The following is a 16,064-nucleotide window of genomic DNA, read 5'->3' as shown; positions in this document are numbered from 1 at the left end:
TGTAGGGCCTGTCCTGCTGCCCTCTCACCAAGCGGGTGGCCCTAACTCTGTAAGTCTCATTCTTCTTTTTCCTGTATAACATCCTAGTACAAAGTTGTATCCTTCTATGTATACTTTTTTATCACTTAATAGTGCTGTCTCATCCATGATGTGAGTTATCGTGGACTACAACTCAGCAGGAGAAACCTTGCACAGACCAGGAATCTGGAAATCTTCCTGAGAATATAATGATTATGAATAGCCATAGCAGCTAAATTTATTTTTTAGTCCTGTCTGAAAGGCTAAGGTTATTAAGGGATATGACATAGAAGCATATTATCTTTTGACTAGGTAAGGAAGACATATGGCAGATAGGGTTATGTTTTGGGTGATCAAAATACGAAATGATTCAATAACTTGTTTTCCCCTCTACTTGTATATTTTAAAAATCACCTCTGATTCGCTGAATTCAGTGAAACGTTTGTCTCTGATTTCGGTAAAAACAGGCATGGCTGAGGGTACAGCTATCTGTAGCCATAGCATCTATGCTTTGTTCATTTACTGAGAACTCCAGTAAGGCCTTCCTCCAACTGGTTTCTAAGGTCTCTGTTGTGTGTGTTCCTACTTGCCATGTGCTCTGTGCACAGGTCCACACAAAGGCTTCTTCTGAATACTTTGTGCAGGCTTTCTTCTTTTAGGATGCAGTATGTAAAAGAAATCTGAAATTCCCCTGCATTCTTATTTGTGATTCTTGGATGTTTTGGCAATCAATATGCCAGAGCAGAGCCACAGAGTTTGTGGAGCAAATTTGGGATCTGTGTTCAAAATGTTCTAAATTGCTGACTTTGAGGTTTAGCAACTTAGAACTGCCAAATACAGGGAAATCATAAAAATGAAATACCTAAATAGGGGATATGGTAGAGATAATTGTGGAAGCTTGGTGTAATTTAATCACGCATTCCCTGAAATACAGCTCCTTCGACCCTTACAAGTGAGCTGCTTATAAAAACTTCAGAATTTTAAAACATTTTAGAAGCAGAGCTGAAGGGAAAGCGCTGAAAAATAAATCTCTCAATTTCATAAAAATACATAACTGATGGGCCTCCATATCCATGGATTAGCTGGTTCATTTATCACTTTAGACCTGAATGTGAACAAGAGAAGGATTTAAATATCTTTTTGTTTGACTGTTCATTTTAGTAACATAGCTTCAATGTGTCAGCTAAGAAATTGTGACTATAGTAGCGTAATAATAATCCAGAGCCTGCAGTGGGCATTTTTATAGGAGAAATATGGCTATTTATTGTATAGTCACTGAGAGAGAAATACTAACATAATCTGTAAAAAACAGAATCTTTCTGATAAACTTGTAAGTGATTTTTATACTCTCATCTTTTCCCAGTATATTGCTGTATGAAAAATTTAATCTATTTAGAGAATATATTTCTCTCTGTCGTATTGCTAATTTCAGGGTGGAGAAGTTTGGCAGTCACTATAGAAAAAGGTAATTAATATTAATATTTTATCAGCACAAATCCCATCTCTCGTGTTAAAATATTGTTCATGGAGATGCATGGGTCTGGGCTTGACAGCATGGGGCAGACCTCTCCAATCTTCTGCATTTATTGGGCAGTCAGGTTTTGTGTTCAAATCCCACTAGACCACAGTGTGCAAGATATTATTACATATGCATCCCCTCTCTCTTCTCCCTGTACGTGCTCTGTCCCCTACAGAGTTTTGTGGGAGCAGTTTCCACTGCCTATATAGACCCAAGACTTGCTGTGTTTCAGTCCACTGATCACCCCCTGCTGCTGTTGCTTATGTGTGTACCTGCCTGTGGTTCACGTCTCACTCCCTGGCAGAGGGCCTGAGGCCTGTAGAAGAGGAGCAAACACAATTTTGTATCTAATTCCAAGATTCCATGGGACCAAGGAAATGCCAGGATTAAGAAATAGAGAAAAATAAGTGTATTTATTAGGGCATAACACATACAGTACACTGACGCCTTGAGAGAGGAAGTAACAGGCTGTGAGCACAGGGTATGTAAAAGAGGAGTAGTTTAGTGTGGAAGGGAAGGAGCTGAATAGGTGATTAGTTCTGTTTCACTGTGTTGGCTGCAGTTAAAGCAGGAGGTGAGTCATTGAAAAACATCCTTCACTTGCTTGTGGAGTAACTCCTCAGCAGCCAGCCATGGGCCTTGGTCCAGGAGGTCCAGCCATAAACCAGCAGTGCAAGGTTCTTTTCTCTGTCTCTGTGGCTCCCAATTCTGCTATAAAGGCACAAGTAGTCTAATGCCTTCTTCTTTGTTTTGCTGTTCTTCTCTCACTTTTTCTGCCTCATTGATTTAACCCCAATCCTCACTCTCCCTATGATTTCACCTTTTTGTCTCTCCATCCACCTCTCTCCAGGAGCTGTCTTTCTTCTACTATTTGGCATCAGCTTGGCTCACTTAGGAAATCTTGGTCTCTTCTTTCCAGTAGAATAGAGGTGTAAAGGGAGGATCTTATTTTCTTACCCTATTAGGACTGCTGTCTCTATGTGGACATTGGAGGGACTAGTGATGCATCTCTTTCCTATGGCCCAGTAGTTAATTTAATGATCATCTCCCCAATTGCTCCAGTCTCAGAAAAGGTCAAGAGGGCACTGACCTCTGAAAGGAGCAATCCTAGCTCCATTACACTGAGTGAGGGATCTCCTCTTACCACAGCACTGATCATGTTCCTTTCTTCCTCTTCCCATCCACATCCACTTTCTCTCTCTGTCAGGTCAACACTATCTTCTGTACAGCCATCATATCTTTCCATCCACCAGATACACCATCCACCCACAGACATACCTGCCATTTTGCATCATTCTTTCCATTAGATCTCTTTATATTATGATCTTCTCTGTACTGGGGATGAATTTGGGTTAATACATACACATTTTTATTTGGCCAAGTGAATCATGGATGTGTCATGTGCTGAAAAGGATGATCTGGACAAAGCAGGTGGCCATGTTTCCATCTGATAAGAACCATATCAGAGTTAAGCTGCGGAACACATGTTCCAAGTGAAATAACACCCAGCCTAAAGGGAGGTGGGATGTAGTAAGATTGAAGATGTACAGGGACACTGCAGAAGGATGTACAGAGATTGATTACACACTGAACAAAGGAACAGCTTCCTTAATAATCTGCTGGGGCTCCCCTATGACATCATGGTCTGAAGCTACCTCCTTGAGGGCAGGTGGGTACCAGAGAGGAACATTTCAGAGTCCCTTCTACCAGAGAGTAAAGGTATGGCTGTGCATATATTTGGAGCCTTTTCACATGGGGAACATTTCAAAGGGAAGATCCTAGTATGTTTTGTGTGTGGACAAGCCAGGAATTATACAAATGTAGCAAAACTGCTCCAAATTTAACACTGTTTCATCCAACCCTAAAGTTGGAACAATTCTGCTACATTTGTAGGGTTCTTATTCTGTCCACATGTAAGAATTAGAATGTAACAGCTACTGCTCTTTTGAAACATTTCCTTTTTGAAACAGCTGAAAATGTGTGTGTTTCCATAACAGCGGATCTCAACCTTGTTAGACTCAAGGCCACCCTCAGAAAATGCCAGGTCTTAGTTTTCACTCATTTTTTTAACTACAGAAAAATAATGGAGCAACTTTTCTGTTGAAAAGAACTCAGAAAGCTCACAACAGTTCAGAGTGATTTTGATTTGAAATCTCTGGCAGCAACCAGATGAATGCAGACCCAGCTGTGAGTGCCACACATCACACATGCAAGTTTTCCCCATGCTGCTACATTGCAGATGTACCCCAGATAAACCTGCTGGGGCCAGCACAGTTGCTGTCCTCAGCCTCCCCTACCCTGCCTGGGTAACCTGCTGTGCGCCAGACCCCACGCGTGGCATTGGCATTCCCCGGGGACAAGTAGCATCAGCACAAGGTGTGCTGCTGGTGCTTGTCCCTAGGGAAACAAATGTCTGCACTTGTCTGGACACTCTCTGGGTTTATCTTATGAATCGTGTTTGCCCAACTAATAGTGCCAATAGTGTGTGGAACCCCAGAGCACCAGAGTATCCTGGTTGAGAATTCATGGTCCGTACCCTTAAGCTGTTTCTTTCTGTAAAGTCCCAGAGACTTGAGAAACTGTATCTGCTTTTTAGCTGTGTAATTTGGGACATGGCAAATATTTGTGCTATGTGAACAGCACTTGTCTGAGTTTTCAGCACCTTCAGGTTGTGGCCTGTTGGAGCAGGGGTCTGGACTGTAGAGCACTGGAAGGGGCAGTGTCGGAGTCTCACCACTCATCGCAGTGTCCTGCCCTTGACCCAGGTCCCTAGGAGGGTCCAGATCTATCTGGATTATGAGGCAGGCCAGGTAGCATTTTTTTATGCTGATACTGGGGACCCAGTTTTCACTTTCCCACCAACCTCATTCACTGGGAAGAAAATCCACCCTTGGCTCTGGGTATGGGAGGGATCCCAGCTCCAAATCTACCATTAAGAGATGTGAGAGAATAAGTCCAGAGTCTCAGTCATGCTTTTATTTATGACCCTGGAGGCTCAGGGAGTCTCCAGAGTGTTGGGCCATAGAGAGCAGCAAACTGTCATCATGAAGAAGCCAAACTCCTTTCCTGAAGACTGTATACCCTGTCTGTCACCATCCCCTCTAACTCAGGAGCACTCAGCCAGCCTGCACCTTTTGGGTAAAGCCTGGGGTGGGTGTGCTTTGCTGCACCCAGACCTAAGGGCCCCAGGGCTGCAGGCAGGGTCCATGGAGTCTGGGTCAAGTGATTACTAGGGACTACACATGCAAACACAGGCAGAAGAGTGACGCTAGATGGCCAAATGTGGCACTGATGGCCAAGGAGACACTGATCAGCAAGTCCCTAGCAGTGCCCACTGCCCTGTGAAGTACTCAATGGCTACTGCCCAGAGGAAATGTCTGGTGGCATGAAGTGATTTGGGAACAGAAATAAGCCTCATTGATACATGACATCCCCATCAAACTTGTCCTTTAGGATCATGATTGGAAGGCAGGAAAAAGATCTCTTACCTTCAGGGAGGTCAGAGGTTGATAGGTGGAAACTTGTGGATAAAGGGAAGAGAAAAGGAGACATTCAAATCAGGGTTTGGTAAATACCAGTATCAGTTGTAGTGTCATTCCTTGCACAGTTCATCCATTTAATGTATGCAGTCATTAAAAGTGCAGCCATTTCAGTGCCTTTAAAAAAGTACTTTCTGCAATTGTTTCCTTTTTTCAATTGTCCAGTAATTCAATAATTAATCTAAATGCTTTGATATACCTAATTATTTTTGGAAAATAATTTTTGTATTTTTTATAAAATTCAAGTTATTTCCTGTGTGTGTGTGTGTGTGTGTGTGTGTGTGCGCTGGAGGGTGGAAAGTTGTTTTGATACTTTTGGTGTTTTGGTACTTTTTTGGAGGGTGAAGTTAGGGTCAGGTAAGTTGACTTGCTAATCAGGTTACTTCTAGGGAACAGTCTGCATGTTCATAGGGTAGGACTGTTTACGAGATGATGTGCTGCTTCTGAACTCTCACAGTGGGGCTGATGATAGCAGGCAGTAGTAGATAGTAAGCTCTGTTGTCAGATAACCCTGACTAATTGTCAGCTTGTCCTTTCTGCCATCTAAATACCCAAAGCTCAAATGCTGGGCAATCAGGAATATGTAAAGTTAAGTTTCCTCCTACTTTCTCTTAAAGAAAATGCTATAACAAGAACTGTTTAGGTCATGCCTGTTCTATGCCATTGTTTTGTAAGAACCGAGTATGAAACTCTTTGTATAACTTCATAACTACATCTAAAAACTGATTAAATAACATTTTGCACATTAAACCTCTCTCCTTTCTTAAGGCAATCAAGCCTATTTATAACCATCCTTGTGGGTTCATGAGACGACAATAGCTGGTGAATGAGATAGACAAAATCTTTTATTAACAGTTATGGAGAACAGCTTCAAACTGGAACCTTCAGCTTTTCTGTTCCCCTGGGTTCATTTCACCATTCCCACAATCACAACACAATCCGTTATAAGAGACTGACTCTAAATTCTGATCTTTCACTTACATAGCACCACATCTCCCCTCTTAAAGGAAACATTAACCTTTCATATGTATCACATTACATAATCCATATTCTCTATATATCAATACTCTAGATAGATGTTAACAGCAATCATTCTAGAGCGAATCTTTATGAGTTCATGAGATGCCAATAGCTGTTGAAGCAGAAAGAAACCAAAGTTTTATTAACAGTCATGGAGAGGTACTTTAATTTGGAACCTTCAGCTTCATCTCACTGGGAGGGTTCATCTCAATTCCCATCATCACAACCCTATCCATTAGTAGAGAGGTAGTTATCCATGTTAATCTGAAGTCAGGCAAGAGGCAGGACAGGGTGTTACCTTAGACAGTAACTCATTCAGAGAGGCATAAGCTTTCATAGGCAATAGCCTACTTTGTCAGATGCCATGAATGGCCAACACTATACATTATAAAGGACTGAAATCAATGACTCTTGAGCAGGGATTGCTGAATACACTGGGATATGTAGCAGGGGAAACATAGGTTGAACAAAGAAAAGAGAAGTGGTGCCGGCGGCGGGGTGGCAAGCAGTCGGATGCAAAGCCGTTGGTGGTGGCAGTGGTGGGGGTGATAGCAAGCAGCCAGATGTGAAACTGGCAGTGGCACAGAGTCGCTGCGGCTGCTACACAGGGCCCCACAAAATATGGGGCCCGGGGCGGTTGCCCCAATTCATGGGCCGGTTGAAATTATGCCGTGGGCTGGAGCTGGAGGTTCCCCACCCCTGTGGTAAGGGATGAGAGACTGGAATACCTAAGAGGCAAGAGACAGAGACACTGAATGCATGAGAGTCATGTAAGGGACCGAAGGGAGGCAAGGAGATGTAGATCCCTATGAAAACCCAGGCCAAGCTGAGGCCTGTGGGACTATCCTCACCACCTAAGAAGACCTGCAGATCCCCAGAAATACCTTATGAATACCTGACTGCAAAGAGACACTCTGCCCTTTGGATTATGCAATGCTTTTTGTTGTCTTTTTGGCTTATTATGTTGCATTTTAAATTAGACTAAATTGTGCGTTGTCACTATATCTTATTTGGCTGTGTCTTAGCTTAGATGAAGTGTTTCTGTTGTTGGTCTTTGCCATGTGCTTGAAGTTGCAAATTGCTGTGCTCAATAAATGCTCAGAGAATGGACTATTTTTGTTCAAGCATCTATGAATTCAGTGCTACTACCAATATTAAGTCTGGTAACAAGGGGTGCAAACAGATGTTACATTTCTCACAGGAGAAAGCCTTTTGTCCTGGGATCCTACAGACATACACATCCATTATCCTGCTTTAAGGATGCAAGATAAAAGGTGCCAACACATCTGCTGGGACAGTGTGGTGTATGTCTGTATCTAGATCATGGGTCATTCAAGCCAACTGCCATCCATTCCAGGGACCGGCCTGTCACAAGGGCAGCAGTGCAGCCTGGAAGGGCGGTGTGTGTAAATGGCTGTGCCACTTGTGTTTAGATCACTTGTGTTTAAATCAGGGTTAAACCCCTGGCAATCAGACTGCCTGAAATGAGACGTCTGCTTACAATCTAACTATGGCCATTCGTTGTCCAGACAGAATTTCTCTCCTGCACAAAGCTTCTGCTGTCCAAGATATATAAGTTCCACTAGAAGGGTTTACCATGCTGAAGTGGTCTCTCCCCTACACAGATTTGCTGATGTCTTACACAACATAAGCCCCAATTGAATCTTCTGCTGCACTCAGGTTTCGTCTCCTGTGTGGAGCCTCTGGTGCTTAATGAGATGTGAACTCCGACTGAAGCTTTTCCCACAGTCGAGGCATTTATAAGGTCTCTCCCCCGTGTGGGTTCGCTGGTGAGTAATCAGGTTGGAGTTGACACTGAACCTCTTCCCACAGTCCAGACATTTATAGGGTTTCTCTCCCGTGTGGGTTCTCTGGTGCACGATAAGGTGTGAGCTCCTATTAAATGTTTTCCCACAGTCAGGGCATTTATAGGGTTTCTCCCCTAAGTGGATTTTCTGATGGGTCAGGAGCTGGGAGTTCTGAATGAAGCTTTTCCCACAGTCGGTACATTTATGGGGCCTCTCCCCAACATGGAGCCTCTGGTGTCTAATAAGATGTGACCGCTGAAAAAACCTTTTCCCACAGTCAGTGCATTTGTAGGGTCTGTCCCCAACATGGAGCTTCTGATGCCTGAGGAGGTGTGAACTCTGAATGAAGCTCTTCCCACACTCCAGGCATTCATAGGGTCTCTCCCCTGTGTGGAGTCTCTGATGTGAAATAAGATCTGAACTCTGAATGAAGCTTTTTCCGCACTCCAGGCATTTATAGGGCCTCTCTCCCGTGTGGGTTCTCTGGTGTGTCATGAGGTTGGAGCTCAGATTGAAGCTTTTCCCGCACTCAAGGCATTGGTAGGGTTTCTCCCCGGTGTGGGTTCTCTTGTGCCTGATAAGGTACGAGTTCCGACTGAAGCTCTGCCCACACTCAGCGCATGTGTTTTTTCTCTCTCCCGTGTGGCTTTTCTGCTTGGCTCTGGTTTCTTTGAGGTCATTACAGCCTCTCCCCAAATCAACAGATTCACCCACTTCCTTCCCTGTGTGGCTTGCCACCTGCCTCTTTAGCCTACTTTGATTTCCACTGGGGGTTCCCTGTACACGGCTCGGGGAAAAGTTCCTTTCGGATATTCCCAACAACACCTTTTCTAGTTCCAGTTGCTTTGGGCCTTCAGGTTGTGGATCCTCCTCTTCTTTCTTACATACCAATCCATCACCTGCTGAGAAAGAAAGAGAGAAGCCAGGTGTGAGGGGGGCACTCTGGGGAGCTTGCTGACGGAGACAGCTCTCATGCTAATTTTCTGCCTATTTCTAAGCTTCCACAGGCTGAAGTCTTCCTCACAGATGGAGCTGGTCCCAGGAATGGAGGAGAATGGAGATTATATGTGCAATTGAGAACTTAGAGAGGTAAATGCAACACATTTGCCGCCTTTGCAAGTTGGGGCGTAGGAATGCACTCCCATCTCTATATGTGCCTTATTTCCCTAACCCAGGGCTGTCCAGTTTTGATGTGGCCAGAGGCAGCCCCACCCCAGGCATCCCTCCCACCATCTGGGCAGTGCCAGTGCCATATAGACTGCACTGGTAATATGTGGCCTCTCCTGCCCCTCACTGTGTGCACAGCACAGGTAGTGTGGGGAGCCTTGGTCCCTGTCCCACCAGACAGCAGTAGGACAGGCGGCTGCTGGGGCCCATGGGCCACATGTTAACCACTCATGGGACATAAGAGACCTGCAGGCTACAAGGTAGGCAACTCAGCCCTAACCCATGGAATAGGGAGTGGAGTTTAAAGCATCTCTTATGAACTGGAGGACTGATCCTTTCCTTCTGAAAGGCAGGTGACTGGGAACAACCTGAGCAGAGGTCAAATTGGGCATAACCCAGAGTTTCTAATAACTAATGGAAAAAAGAAAACGATTTCTTACCCAGAAAGGTCACAGTCTCGTAATTCTCCTGCATGATGTCCTGGTAGTAGGTCTTCTGACCAGAGTCCTACAGAGTCCTCTGCTCTTTGTGGAAATACACATCTGCTTCCTCAAACATCACTGGCCCTGAAACAAAAAGCATTCCAGATTCAATAACTACAGCCTAGTGAAATTCCCATCAGATATATGGCAGGAAGGCCAAAAGAAACAAAAGCTTCAAAAGGGATACAGTGGATGTTGGACAGACCAGGGAAGAGGCCAGGGTCCTTTACCTTTCTAAGACATGCACTGGCCAGAGGTTGACACTGGAGGGAGAGACCCTGAGCACTTCCAGGTATTAGAATCTCAACACACTTCCTATTCCTAAAAGCTAGACACAAGAGGACAAGGCACGTCCCCTGTGCTTCATGATGAGTGCCTCCTTCATATTTTATGGAGTCTCTGGCTAGCAGGGTCAGCAGGTAATTCTGTCCACCTGGTAGGTTCTCCAGCTCTGCACAAGGGGGTTGTTTCTTGTCCTAAAAATTTCCAATCTTACTATGGGCTTGCTTAAAAAACCCCCCAAAAAATAATTCCCCAGATTGGACATACCATGTCAGGTTTATCGCATGTTTTCACTCTGCCTTCTTTCCCTCTACCTTTTATCACATAGGGCAGAAAGGACACCATCCCACGGCACACCCCTGTTCACCCTACATTCCTTCCCTGTATATACTCTAGATTCTGCAAATCGGAGGAAACACAGCATGGATACAGCTCTTCCTTCTTGAAGCCAGCCCACTGTGACATTTTAATCCTCCCAGTGTCTGTGCTAAACATGAAGAAAGGGAATAATGTAATGATCCACTCCGCATAGTTCACCTGGTACTGCCCATCGCAGGTGAGGGAGGAGTTGAGCATACAAGACAGGATGTTGTTTAAAGTGGTTTGAGAACTATTCTCCACAGACTAAATGGTTGATATCCTCAAATGGATGTACTCTCTAAATGGTGGGAGCTAGTGACATGCTTGAAAAGAGTTTGACTCAACTCTTTAGGGCAGAAGCCATTGTTGGCTTGTATTTGTATAAAGCTGGTCATCACGGGGTCCTGCCTTTGGAATTCCTAAGTGCTATTGCAAGACAAATATTAAATAAGAATGAAATGACACCACATCTATGTCTGTCTAAGTTCCCCCCCCCGGAGGAAAAGGTTAAATTCTCCACTTTCCAGTTTTTCCTCCTTCACATTTCAGGATCTGTTTATTTGATGCATTTGTAATTTAGCAAATGTGGCTTTCCAAGTTGTCTCTTATATAACAAGAGAATTTGAAGAACTGTGTCTTCCCATTTGCTATGAACCTAACTACATCCCTTCTTCAGTCAAGTCATGCAGATGGTTTCGGTCACTGAAAAATGCATGCCTTAGAAATAAAAACGTGGAAGCCATTCTTTCCCAGGGACCAATCATGGAAAGTCCATTCTCCCCTTCCCTTTCTTTTTTGAATTAGTCGCACAGGCTCCCTTCTATCTATGTGAATGGTAAACACAGGGAAATGACAGATTTTTATTCATGTATCAAATGAAGATAGAAAATCCCCTCCAATTTTGGTTTCCTGCCAACTTTAAAACTACAAGAATGTCTGATTTTTGGAGAAAAGCAGCTACCCTGAGTCTTCACTCAGGATGAAAGGAGCAGGGCAGTAACTTAGTGGTTCTCTCACCCTCAGTGGCTTGCTTACAGACTTGCCATCCCTTGCAGACTTGCCATCTCTTGCGATTTTATTTCAAATCTCACAACGTGTGATGGTATTTTCAAGTGTCCCATGATCTCAATTCCCAGATAAAAACTAATGAATTTGCCCTTATTGAAAATGGCTGATCTTTACCATAATTATTAACGGGACCAGAGTCACAGGCTGCTGTCAACCAAGCTCACTGCAAATCCTGTACTTACAATAAAAGTAACTATGAGCTCCCATTCTTCTCTGTGAGCCTGAAACCAGGCTGCTTGTGATGAAGGGTAGTTAAGAACATGGGGGAATATAGGGAGGTGGCAAACCAGAAGGGAGCTAAAGAGGAGCAGGAGGTTGAAGGGTGAAGAGTGGAGAAAAGATGTGACAAAGGATCTCCTAGTCCCTGCTCCCAGTTAGTGGAGGACACCATAAAGGAGGAGGTGGCCAGGCACAGAGCAGACTGGAAAAAGTAATCCTACCACCGTCCAGGGCCAAATCCAGCACCCCGTGGAGCTGCTCCATACAGCCCCCAGCAGAAGCTGGGCAGGAGCTTCTGACAAAAAAAAAAAGCAGTTAGTTGTTATAATAGGGGGGAAAAATCAAATATATGAACTTTTTATATATTCAATAGAGATAAACAGAAAATAGCTAAGTTTGAGAAGACATGATACCAGTTTAGAAAGGAAGAAAGACGTGTTTTAATATTATGATGGTATGTTTTTTATATGACTAGAAAAAAGTTTGGAAAGTCTGAAGAGATGCGTTAAGAGCAGGTTATGAAAGAGAAGTCAAATCTGAAAGTTTAAATATAAAGGATAGATCATTTGGACCTCATCTTTCAAATATTTATGACAGTGCCATCAAAAAGGAGGAGAAAACATGCTTAAATACGTGAGAGATTTATTTCAAGACTTGAGAACTGACGCAAAAGTTGAGAGAACTGAATGCCAATATCCCTGAATAAAAGAGTAGAGAATGAAATCCAAGCAGGTTTCCTATCAATATCCGAGTATTAGATCAGGGCTGGATTAATGCATAGGCAAAGGAGGCACATGTCTAGGGCCCTAAGCGAAGAAGGGGCTCACTTGGGCTTATTTTACACATTTTAATTATTGAGTGAAAAAAGTAATATAAATATACAGTATTAAGTAGGGGCCCACAAGTTTGTTTGTCTATGCTAACTAAAGGGTTAATCCAGCCCTATATTAGATTGAGAACGGAAAATTAGATATCAACACTCATTTATTAGAGACAAAAAGAACAGTCTGAGGGTATTATGTAGTCATTTTCAACAATGGGAGAGAAAGGGTGAGGGGTCGCTGTTGCAAAATTATACTTTGCCTCATTCTCCAATTAGCATTGACAGAGGGAAATGTAAGTCACTAATTAATAAAGAGGTAGAAAGTGCTGTTTCTTCCCCACAAAAACCACCTTTCTTCTTCAAGGGCAGCAGGGAGTCGTGGGCAAAATCATGGTGACAGGGGACAGATCTGGCAATTGGGAGGGGGCAGTAATGGAGAAGAGGCAGCTGGCTGTGGGGGGCGGGCAGCAACAACAAGAATGGGCTGCAACAGAGCTGGTCAGTCTTGGCCAGGGGCATGTTATTTCCCTTCCCTGCCCATTAAAAGACAGCTATCACCTGTCTATACCCCAGAAGCAGCCCTAATTTAAGGCTCAGGAAAGTGATTTCCATAAAAAATATTTTGGTAGGGGTTCTTGGGATCTTTTGGCATCAAAGTAGTGGTAGGAGTAGATAGGGTTAGAGCAGAAGGACTGTTATAAAAGATGGAGTATTTTAGTCACCCCTAACTCTGTTTTTGGAAGCAAGGAGCCAGTCAGGCACAGAACAGCCCTTGATTTAACACCTGCGTCTTTATCTGGGTAGAATAAAAATAAAAAACATTGGGAAATGATTGAATAACCTTATTACCCTCTTGGAGACACTATCCCCCTAAATAGCGGAGACTTCTTAAATGGGGGGGGGACCATTCAGTTTTCAGGTGTCCGAGCAGTGTCCAATCCCCAACTCGCCTAATCTTCATCTGAGGTCACTTATTCCTTGATTTGGGGACATTAAGGCCAGAAGGCATCATTCAGTTGTCCATATTTCCTGTATGACACCACCCAGAAAATGTCACTCAGTTAAGATAGGGTACAGCCTCAGAGACAAATCCAGGAGAGGTGCAGCTGCATCCCTTCCCCTTGATTTCGCTCTTCCCAAGCTTTAAAACCAACTGCCTGGGAAGGGCAGCAGCATTTCTATTCAGGCAATACTGAGAGAGTCAATTGACTTTCTGGCTCATTATAATCTACCAATTCCTGCTAGTCTCTCTTAACTCCATAGGTGTTAATGACTCTCTAGCCTTTTTCATGGTCTTGCTGTTCCACTAAAGCTATCCTTTCTTCTCCAATTTACAGTGTTAACCACTCCTGGTAATGTCTCTCTCCTATTTCACAGCTCTGAAGACCATTTTTAGCTCTAGCTAAAAACTGTAATTCAGGTGCAGTAATATTTACTCAGGTGTAGAAATGACCAGGGATCCTGGCATTTTCTGATTTAAATGAAACACGACTAATACGTAGAGATATATATAGTGATATTTCATTTTAATCATGGAAAAATGTGGTTTTGGGGTTACTTTTTTTACCGAAAATTGGAGATTTTTTTTAAGTTAGAGAAAACCAGGATCCCTGGAAATGACTGACATCAAGCACTGGAGGCACTGGCAAGACACGCAAGAAGACAATATTTTGTTTTATGAATCTGAAGAAGAGATGTCCATTTAACTATAATGAATACAGAACTAATGACACATTATGTTTTTACTATTTCAACTATATTTGCCTAGTTTATTTTTTTTTAAACTTAATATATAACCTAGCAAATTAATGCACGTTACAATAGTTACATATTTGTTTTTGCTATGATCATATATGGAGTAATATAGTGCTGGGCCCCTCACATATTAGCAGAGCTTCTAGTCTCTCTAACTGGAGAAAAATGTGTTCTGTGCTATATGTGAGGATGCACCACACCATCTGCATGCTCCTTTTCAAAATCCTAGGTCCACCCAAGTAGAGCCAAATTTTTTTTTTTCCTAGGGACGAATCAACCTCACTTAAAAATGAGTGCTTTATTATTAATTAGAATTTTCCACATTTTAACTTTAAAATATTTATTTTTCCTACACCTTCCTATCCTGGACACCTCCTTGTACCTGTTATTTACTTTCTGTAATCATAACAATGTTTCTCAACATAATATATAAGTAAAATTGAGGAAATGTTATGGCAGAGTTTTGGTGATGCTGTAGCTATTATAGTCTAGGAAAGATGTGAGGGGCAAGGATTTTTGTGAGTCATAACATCAATTGGACTAACTGTATAATATCCAAGAACTAGAAAGGAAAAATCAAAGAATTCTGAGATTTTATATTAGTGGTTGATAACTCCAAAAAAAAATTGAAGAAGATGTATATAACTTGGCTAATTGACCTAGAGGAAATCAACTGGGCTGGGGTGGAATTTTATATGAAATGGATTATTTAGAAGCAAGTATAATAAATAGCGATGCAGGCATTAGACTCTATAAGTAGTGAGACATTAATAAGGCTGAAAGAATCCTTCCCTATTTTGTTACAAAATTCCATCTGTACACTAGACACTTACATAGACAAGGATCCCAGTGAAAGGGAATTCATAACCGTAATCCTCAGGAAAAAAAAGCATGTAATTATGATTGCAGGATTTGCAACCTCAGATGTGCAATGCCAGAGTCAAGGCCCTGAACTAACATGACCTAATAAATAGTAAAGTAATGAACTAATAAACTAACAACATGCACTAATTAATAATAATAATAAATAACAATAATAAATAATGAAGTACTAAATAAGTAATAAGTAATACATTTAAATAAAAGTAATAAGTAATAAATAATAAATGACCCAGAGGGACAGCCTTCCATCTCCAGCTTCCTCTGTGCAAAAATGAAGTTTATTTCCTACCTCTGGGGACTTCTTACCATCTTGTGCCATCTACACTTTTCCCAGAGCCTGACGAAGGGACTTTGATCCCGAAAGCTTGCAGAAAACGACAATTTTCTTTCCATTTTCCAGTTGGTCTAATAAAAGGTATCATTTTGGAACCAAAAGTTCTAGTTTTTTGTAAATAATAAATAATACAATACATTTAAATACAAGTAATAAGTATTTAAACTTATTACTTATTAATTCAAGTAAATACATTGAATAAATACATTTAATACATTTAAATAAAGTAATAATAAAAACTAATAAGCAATACACTAATACTTAATACTACTAAATAAGTAATAAAACTAATACCACTTAATAACTAATAAGTAGCAAGTAATAAGTAATACATTTAAATAAAAGTAATAAATATTTAAACATTACTTATTCATTAAAGTAAAAAAATGTAATAAATACATTTAAATAAAGTAATAAGTAAGTAATGAGTAATAAAACTAATAACATGAACTGAAGTAATAAACTAGTAACATGACCCAGTGAAGGCCATGTTCGCTGTGCAGTATCGATCTAGTGGGAGGGTCAGAGCCTGCACCCGGGTGAGCTGTCCGCCCCGGTAGACCCGGGTGCTGCTGGGGATGGGGGGCGGCAGGGTGCTTTCCAGCGCTGCTGGGGGGCTCTCGGGAATGCAAGCCAGGGGATCCCACAGCCTGTCTGGGGGACGGGAGGAGGCGGACTGAGATTTTTCCAATGAGCCATAGAAATGCCCCATCCAGACCCCGGCGCGGTCCCTCCAGCAGCCCCTGGGCTGCAACCCATGGCTGTTACTGCGGCTCCGCTCCCTCCCC

The 16,064-nt window shown here is 42.4% G+C and overlaps 1 protein-coding gene across 6 annotated transcripts; it reads right to left on the bottom strand.

The window, feature by feature from the left end:
- Positions 1–5,367: 5,367 nt before the first annotated feature.
- Positions 5,368–15,282, bottom strand: LOC102371443 (zinc finger protein 501-like). 6 transcript variants are annotated; one of them, XM_025194203.1, is made up of 4 exons: positions 15,232–15,282; positions 11,704–11,777; positions 9,512–9,637; positions 5,368–8,806 (listed from the first exon to the last, which is right to left on the bottom strand). In XM_025194203.1, exons 3-4 carry the CDS (start codon positions 9,543–9,545, stop codon positions 7,773–7,775), a joined length of 1,068 nt encoding a protein of 355 aa, XP_025049988.1. In that variant the 5' UTR covers positions 9,546–9,637; positions 11,704–11,777; positions 15,232–15,282; the 3' UTR covers positions 5,368–7,772. The 6 variants fall into 6 exon arrangements, with proteins under 6 accessions (XP_025049988.1, XP_025049989.1, XP_025049991.1 ...); XM_025194204.1 differs by having other exon boundaries at positions 11,704–11,774; positions 15,232–15,276; XM_025194206.1 differs by lacking the exon at positions 11,704–11,777 and having other exon boundaries at positions 15,249–15,275.
- Positions 15,283–16,064: the final 782 nt, after the last annotated feature.

This window comes from Alligator sinensis, unplaced genomic scaffold (genome assembly GCF_000455745.1).
Source record: "Alligator sinensis unplaced genomic scaffold, ASM45574v1 scaffold779_1, whole genome shotgun sequence".
Lineage (NCBI taxonomy): Eukaryota > Metazoa > Chordata > Crocodylia > Alligatoridae > Alligator > Alligator sinensis.
This window is presented reverse-complemented; position numbering and strand designations above follow the sequence as displayed.

Bases quoted from the DNA above. Each gene is read 5' to 3' on its own strand.
- LOC102371443 (XM_025194203.1), bottom strand. From the start codon at position 9,545: ATGCAGGAGAATTACGAGACTGTGACCTTTCTGG. The intron at 8,807-9,511 runs GTAAGAAATCGT...TTTCTTTCTCAG, and splicing joins CGAGACTGTGACCTTTCTGG to CAGGTGATGGATTGGTATGT.